We start from the raw sequence: 8,510 nt of genomic DNA, 5'->3' as shown, positions 1-8,510 counted from the left end.
CAGACTGCTCCTTGGAGGCAAGGATTCTGAAGCTTCATCTGACGTACTTTAGACATGTAGCAAGGAGGGACCAGTCCTTGGAGAGGACCATTATGCTTGGGAGGGTGGAGGAATGGACGGTGCAGGAGACAAAATCCTCAATGAGATGGATTGATTCCATCACTGTGGTATTGGAGATAAGTGTGTTAGAGAAAATAAGGCTGTCAAGAGATAGAGCAGGATTTAGGGCTGTTGTACATAGGGTCACTATGAGTCACAAGTGACTCAACGGCATATAACAACAACAACAACAATAACATGTGGGATAGATTCAAGGTCACATTTTGGTTCTTGTGGACTTGGCTTAATTTTCTTCTGCTTCAAATTGAACTTGCATGTGAGTAATTGTTGGTCTGTTCCACAGTCAGTACCTGGCCTGTTTTGACTGCTGGTATTGAACTACTCCAATTATTCTTAACCTATATGTTGTAAATCTGTTGTCAATATGTCAATATGTTGTTATCATATTGTCCATCAGGTAAGGTCCATGTGTTAAGATACCTTTTGTGTTTTGGAGTGGGTTTTTTTTTTTAAGTATTTGAGATGAATGAATCATTGAATGTAAAAAATTCAATCATTCTCACTAAGACTATATTTTCTGACTACCATTCCTTCCTCATTGTTTCTAACTTTTGCAATCCAGTTACCAATAATTATCAATGCATTTTAATTGCATGTTTGGTCAATTTTGCAAATTTGCAAGAGTTGATAGAAATCTTCAGTTTGCTCCTGTTTGGCTTTAGTTGTTGGTGCATATTTTGAATAATGTTTTTATTTACAGGTCTGCCTTGCATGCACATGAATAGAATCCTACCACTCACAACTCTGTATTTTAGAATGGATTCTGGAATTGTCCATCTAGGTAATTATGTAGGGATAAAGGTAAAATGAACAGGTCTAAAGTGCTGAAGAAATAAGATTTAGAGTTTATCAAGAAAATAAATACTCAACAAAAAGTATTAGAAACACAAAGTGAATCTGAAAAGTTTAGAGAAAGGGGTTAGTTATAAAGTAAAAAAAATCTTATTTTAGTAAATAGGTTAAACAATAATAATGCTCAAGAAATGAAATAGACATCATTCCTTTCTTGCTCAAAAACTTTTACGGTAACAGTATCTTGGTTAATGTGTCATTCTTGGTTTCATAAATAAAATATTTTATGATAATAATATAAAATGCCTCAGTGGCACAATGTGGTTGCTAACAGAAAGATTCTAATCTCCCCAATGACTCTGTGAGAGAAAAAGTTAGTGGAAAGGTTCAGAGCTGCTGTACATAGGGTCTCTATACATCACAGGTGACTCAACGGCACATAACAACAATAACATGCTATGACAGTTTTGGAAGCAGGAGTGGCATCCACTTCCTAAACAACTTGCCTCTGGAAACTCTATGAACTTTAATAAATGTCGATAGCTTCCGAGGGGCTTCAGGACTTTTGTTCAGAGGGTCACTAAGAGTTGTGCTTGACTCAAAGGCAATCAACAGCAACAATAACATTATTCCTATTAAGATTATAGGCTACAACATTTTATGGAGAGTTCTAATTCATAACATGGAGTCACTATGGGCTGAAATTAACTTGACGGTGTTCAAAGACAACATAATGGTGTTCAAAGACAACATAATGATAATACACATTTTCAGAACAAGCTTCAAAGGAAGGACATGTTCTTTCTTCTCTGTAAGAGGTAATCAGGCATTTACCTTACCAAGTATTGTCAGCATCACCTGGGAGCTTGTTAGTAATGTACAGTCTCAGACAACTACTGAATTAGAGTGTGTATTTTAGCAGTCATTAGTGATAAGCACATATGTTTGTGTTTGAAGAGTGCCACAATCCACCTTCTCTTCCAAACATGATTATATTTTCCTCCTATGGCAAAAGTGCTTTCCTGAGCCAGAAAGTTTTCAGTGGATTCTCAACTTATTTGAAGAATTATTGAGGTGCTTTTAAAAAGGAACTTTACCCAGATCCATTGCTAATGAGTCCATTCTAATTCATCGTGACCTTGTGTTGTTAGTGCTATCCAGCAGGCTCTGATTCATAGAGCTTCTGTGTATGAAATATTGAAATTCTATCCAATCCTGGACCAATCCAACAATGAGCTATGTTTACACCAACTGTTTCAGTCACCATATCAATCACATTGGGGATCTTCTCTTCTCTCCCTGACTTGCTTCTCTTCCAGAAAGGTTCTTTGCCAGAGCCTGACGCCTTCTGATGCATAACTTGCCTCAAGTATGTAAGTCAAGTTCTCACCACTCCTTGTTCTAAGACTGCACTTCCTCTAAGAAAGATGTGTTTGTTCTTTTGGCAGTCTGCGGTTTAATCTATATTCTTTGCTAATGTCGAAAGTCAAAGGTATCAATTCTCTATTTCTACTTGGATCCACAATCAACACCCATGGAAGCAGCAGTCAAGAAACCAAATGACGTATTGCGTTGGTCAGATCTGCTGCCAAAGATTTTTTAAAAGGGCTAAAGGACAAGGACATCAATGTAAGGATTAATGTACACCTGATCCAAAGCGTGTTATTTTTAATTGCTTTGTATACGTGTGAAAATGACCCTATAGGAAAGAATAAAGCTGCCTTATAAAATTTCCAGGTTTATCAGAAGCAAGAGTGGCATCCACTTCCAAAATAGGTTGCCTCCAGAAACTCTATGAACATGAAGAAATGACCAAAGTTATACAAGTGTTCAGGCCCTTCGTTCATAGGGTCACTATGAGTCGCCTATGACTCTACGGCACTTAACAGCAACAACAACAACATAATCTTTCTAAAAGCAGGGCTACATCTTTCTTCCACAAAAACCTTAGTGGGTTCAAACTGCTGATTTTAACCAGTCAAGCACTTAACCACTGAACCACCAGGCTCCAATTTTGGTTCTGCTTTTAGAAATTCTGATTCAGTTGATCAAGGTGACCTGGACCATGATACTATTTAAATCATCTATTTCCATGACCTTTCCTATATACAAAAAGACATTCTCAAACTAGTGCAGTATGTTATAGTTACAAAACATGACCAGTATGAAATCTTGACAGTCAAAGAAAAGCTGGCTGAAAAGTTCTTTCCTTTTTTTTTTTTTTACCATTACATCCATCAGAGAGCTAGATAATTACCAAAGATTACAGCAGAAGAATTGACACCTTTGAGTTGTGGTGCTGGTATTGAATATATCATGGGCTGCTAGGAGAACAAACAGGTCTGTCCTAGAGAGAGTGAAACCAATCTGCTCCTCGGAGACAAAGATATTGAGATTCCATCTCACATACTGTGGGCATGTAGCCACAAGAATCAGTCTTTGAAGAAGGATATCATGCTTGGAAGGGTCAAGGGACAGTATAGGAAAGGAATACTCGGGATGAGATTGCTTGATACAATAACTGGAGTAATGAGAGTAGGTGTATCAGAGACGGTGAGACTGGCTCAGGATAGAGCAGGGTCCAGGACTATTGTGCATTGGATTGCTGTGAGTCATAATTGACTGGATGCACATTACAACAGCAACACCATGATTGTCATACTTTCCTCCCTCAAACCCCCGCCTTTTTCCTTTCTCTTGGACACAGTTGCAAGCTACTTCTTCTTGGGAGAGGCAAATGGATCTATTTTTGAAAGGCTGGCATCATGGAGGTGCTAAGCAAGACATTTCACACAACTCTCAGTGAATCAAGGGAGACTTAGGAAAATTCCTTAGGCTTCATAAAGATTAATGCTCTATTATGTTCTGTGAACCTGGGGCAGAATTGGAGCTGCCTTTTCAGACAGCTTCTGCAGATTTATGTCTATGCCTGATTTGAATGGCATCCACGGTATTTGAGAAGTGACTCCTATGTAAAGTATATTTCAAAGCATATGAAATCACTTCACCATGTGCTACAACATGGCTAAATCTCCCTTAGGCACTGAGAAACCCCTTTAATTATTTTTCAGATACAACCCAAGGTCTTGGAATGAAAGGCTAAACTCCATAGTAAATTTCAAGCTGAACTTTTAATTCATTCACTCATGTGAATTTGTTAACAGCATTCATGATTTCTTTTGCTTCACTTTCTTAAATGAGCTCAAACCCAAAAAGTGAAAATGTCATTAGAAAGAAAATTTGCATTGTTTTCATTCTGGTTTGTATTATGTGCTGTGTTCCAACTGTATGACCTCCAAATCTAAGCCATTTACATAGCGATAGAGGCTCATATTCTGAGCACTTAATGTAAAGTCCTAACAATGTCCATCTGACAAAAACAAACAAAAAATTCAAAATTACTTACCCGATGTATGTATTCCTGTCAGATCGCATGGATTTATTGGATGCAGGTAAAATTGAAGCCATAATTTCTGAAAGAAAATTGATGGAAGGAAAGAGAAATATTAAAGTATAGATTCAACCATAGAAGTTCAGCTAATTAGATCTAGACTGATCCAATAGGTACAATAATACCCTGCCTTGAAACTTATGTTGGCCTCAGAAATAACTAATGGAAATTTCTCCTTTCATTTGGAACTCTCTCATCAACTAAAAATATCCTCCCTCCTTCAGAGTTGTGGCCTTTTATAATACAGTCCAGCTCTAAGAGCAGCTCTTTGCTGAAGATCGGCTCTTTTTGAAGGTGTGGCGTTCTATCTCCCTAGCCAAGTTGGCTAGCACATTAACTGTTGACTGGAGCTCCCCTTCCTCATTCGTGGCTTTAGTCCGAGCAGGCTTTTGTTACAGAACACACTTCTTTGCTTTGACACAGTTGTTTATGGATGCAAGCTCTACATTAGATCCTAGAAAAAATTCCACCAGGTTGTCTCAGAAATATGTTCAAGACACGTGAGAACTTTTGCTTATCAAACATTTCCTTTTCCACCCCCATCTTATCATTAGTCAACTTGTTTTCATTTTTTTGTGATCACAAGTGAGGAAATCATCCAATGTCAGGGCCTCAAAGTACTCCTTCATCTGAACTTTGCCCATCCAAGTTCATGCAGAAGGTCTGAAAATTAAATAGTACTTGTTTCTGGGGCCTTTTCATTTAGTTAAGATTGCCCTCAAGATCCATTGAGTCAACTTTCTGGGGTCAATCCAAGTAGAATATATAGTCTCATATTTTCAGAAAACATGATGTCTTTGTTAAAAAAACTCATAGATGCAAATGAAACAACCAGAACAGAAATAAATGAGAATGTTGACATATTGTAAAGAGTATAAACGATGTTACTGAACAATTTGTGTAGAAACTGGTGAATGGGAACCTAAACTGCTGTGTAAACCTCTTCTGAAAGCACAATAAAGTATAATTCTAAAAAGAAAAGAAAAATAAGCCCATGAATTCACTCCATTTGCTGCTATATTTTGGGGAGGGCCAATTCAGGATACTTTGGCAGAATTCCACCCTGCTTCTTTTTTGCCTCATTTCCAATAGGAGTCAGCTGAAGCTTTAAGCTAGTGAGAACTTGAACAATATTATTCTCATGAATTCTGTGTAATCACATCCTAAAATGTCCATGAATGCCCAAACCACAGCAGATACAAGGCATTTCATAATGTGCACTGATTTATCCTTAAGAATGTGCACAATAGTTAAAGATCAAAAGCTCATTGATTTGCTCGGCCTTTGTTAGAAGTTCCTATTCCTTGTGATGGGTCAGTCTTCACAGTATCCTTGAATTCTCTGCTGGTCTTCAACATGCATCTTGGCCAACCAGCAGTCTGTAGATGAATAAGAAAGAGACTAGAGAAGCTTGTTAAAGAATCTATGTAGCATCTTAAAGTCTGTTGCTGCTGTGGCAAAGTTTAATTGGGAAGCAAATGCTGGAGAGGCTGTGGGGAAGTGAGAACTCTCATACACTGTTGGTGGGATTGTAAAATGGTACAACCACTCTGGAAGACAGTTCGACATTTCCTCAAAAAGTTTAACATAGAAATGCCGTATAACCCAGCTATTCCACTATTAGGAATATATGCCAAGGAAATTAGAACTGAGACACAAATGGAGACTTGCATACCAATGTTTGGAGCAGTGTTGTTCACCATCACAAGAATATGGAAACATCCCAAATGTCCAACAGTAACTCAAATGATTGAGACATGGTGGTACATTAGCGTGATGGAATACTATGTAGGATTCAAGAGTAACGATTTTAAAAAATACTACATAACTTGGGAGAGACTGGAGAGCATTATGCTGAGTGAACAAACTCATGTCATAAGGACAATACTCCACAAGACCATTACTGTAAAAAGAGAAGGATAATTAGAATACATGTATGGGAACCCAAGGTGGGGAGGGGGCGAGCAGAGAGGTAAGGATAGGTAGGGGTGCAATCACAGGGTTGCATAGTTTGGAGGAGGGGAGGATCTGGGTGAAAAGACAGGGTAATTATGGGCAAGGTCCAATGGTGATTAATCTTATAAAATATAATGTGTGAGAATGATTGTATGAAACATAATATGAATGAAGAATAGCTTGAAACACAATCTATACAAACTTCGTAGGCAAATAAAAAAAGTTTGTTACTGCTACCATCAAATAGACATTTGTAACTCTTTCTGAGAGTTAAAAAAAATCCGCAAGGAAAATAATCACAATCATAAGCTTGAACATGTTTGTGGCTTGGGCTGGTGGCTCCTGTTTGGAGTTTATCATACTACCTATGTCTTCCATCTCAAGACTCACCTGAAGTTGGTGTAGCTCCAACTTTTTCTCAGTAACCACAAGTAAGTCTCCATATCTCCACTTAATACCCCTGGGATCTTCACACTTTGACTTGGTATTCTGTGCAGCATCTCTTGATTTATTTCAGGGCCTACTGTTATGGAAGACCACCAAATTCCAAACTGGCATTTGCCTCTGGCTTTGACAGGTGAAAGTGCTAGCTAATTAGATAAGTGTTAGGTAATTAATTACTCTGCGGAATTAATTGGACAAATGAACATGTCTGATTTCAGTGCTGAGTCTGTCAGCCAATGATCTTCATCACTAACTGTGCAGGTTATGATTTATAGACCCCGTGTAGAAACTCCCTTGGGCACTCCAGCAAGTGGTCATCATTTGGGGGAACTGCGGCGGCGTCTGGTGAAATCTATGAACTATAGTACTAATGAGTGTCTTCTCTGCACTTTGAAATGATTCTGCCAGTTTAGCTTGCTCTCACTCTTGGCGTAGCTTGTTTCTCAGTAATATTTGATTGACTGCACTGCAAACGGTCAGTCACCTGAAAGGGCCTGGAATGGGCTTAGTTTATTGGCACATGGCTACTGGCACACACAAACTCCAGCCCGGTCCCTGGACATTTTGTGAACAGAGGCTTGGTGCCAGGTGAAGCCCGTGACTCAGCACGGCCGTCTGATCAGCAGGGATCTGCCTCAACCCCACCAAGTCCCTGCTCCACAGAGGTTGGCCTAAGGCAGACACTCCACTTCCCAGCCTCTCCTTCCGCAGTGCCAGCGTTTTCATTTTCTCACTCCCACAGCAGTTTTCTTTCTGGCTTAATTTTGTTTCCAAATCTCTAATACTAGGGAAGAGAAATCAAAGCCCTGCAGTGTGACTGGCTGGCATCTCAGCTCTCCCCAGCTGTCACGCTTTATGCTGAGTCGGTGAGGCTTACACGTGAAGACTTGCTAGCATAGTCCCCTCCTAAACACACTCTACCCTCTTGTCACCATGAAGAGGAGAGAGGATGCTCTACAGGAATTTGGAGTTCCTTGAACCTTGTTGGAATGGATTAGACACCTTCCACATCGCAGGCACTGGACTGAATCCTGAGGACACTTGAGGACATGGGTGGTATGCATCCTAAGACTTTACACTCACGTGGGGCAGTGGCCAAGTAAAACTGGTGAAAGTTCCAAGAAGAAAACTGAAATGAGGATACCAGAGGCTTCTAGATTGAGTCTTGAGGAAGAAAATGTCCCCCACAATACTGTGTGTCGGGGTGAGGTGAGCATGAGGAATTGTGTCTCAGGAAGATCTGATGTTGACAAGGCCATTGCAAGGTTTGTTGTGTTTGTAGTAAAATCATTCATTTACCACATGCTGTAATTTTCACTTAATACGAGTTTAAATGTGCACTTTTCCCATTCTGGACAGTATATCATGTGAATGAAATTTATGTGTCACTTTATTTAGAGACACTATTTTAAAATCTGATTTTGATCAAATGTTCCCTTTCAGGTGTACAGTAATAGCCCTGAGGCCATTTCTTAATCCAATCAGATCAACCCCTTCCTTCTGGGCCTGTACTCTCTGCTTCTACTTGAATTGTCTATGAAGTGCCCACTGAATGGTACACCCCAAAATCAGCCTCCTGACCTGTGGGAGGAAGGGGTGGCAATGCCCAGGAAGACCACCGATTCTTTCCCTCTCCTCCACTCCCTGTGGCAGGTCTCTTGAGGTGGCATGATGGCCTAACAGTGTCCTCACCTCTGGTCCTCAGCACCTCTAATGCCCTATCAATAGGTTGAAAGAAAAATTACCG

At 39.6% G+C, this 8,510-nt stretch overlaps 1 protein-coding gene across 1 annotated transcript in view; it reads right to left on the bottom strand.

The window, feature by feature from the left end:
* UPP2 (uridine phosphorylase 2) overlaps positions 1–4,381 on the bottom strand; it is a 60,001-nt gene extending 55,620 nt beyond the window's left edge. Inside the window, exon 1 of the mRNA XM_006880819.1 lies at positions 4,319–4,381. Coding sequence (XP_006880881.1) covers positions 4,319–4,380 — 62 coding nt within the window. The 5' untranslated portion in view covers position 4,381. The remainder of the gene's footprint in view (positions 1–4,318) is intronic.
* Positions 4,382–8,510: the final 4,129 nt, after the last annotated feature.

Source organism: Elephantulus edwardii, unplaced genomic scaffold (genome assembly GCF_000299155.1).
Source record: "Elephantulus edwardii isolate Elephantulus edwardi_28Jun2011 unplaced genomic scaffold, EleEdw1.0 scaffold00010, whole genome shotgun sequence".
NCBI classification, from domain to species: Eukaryota; Metazoa; Chordata; class Mammalia; order Macroscelidea; family Macroscelididae; genus Elephantulus; species Elephantulus edwardii.
This window is presented reverse-complemented; position numbering and strand designations above follow the sequence as displayed.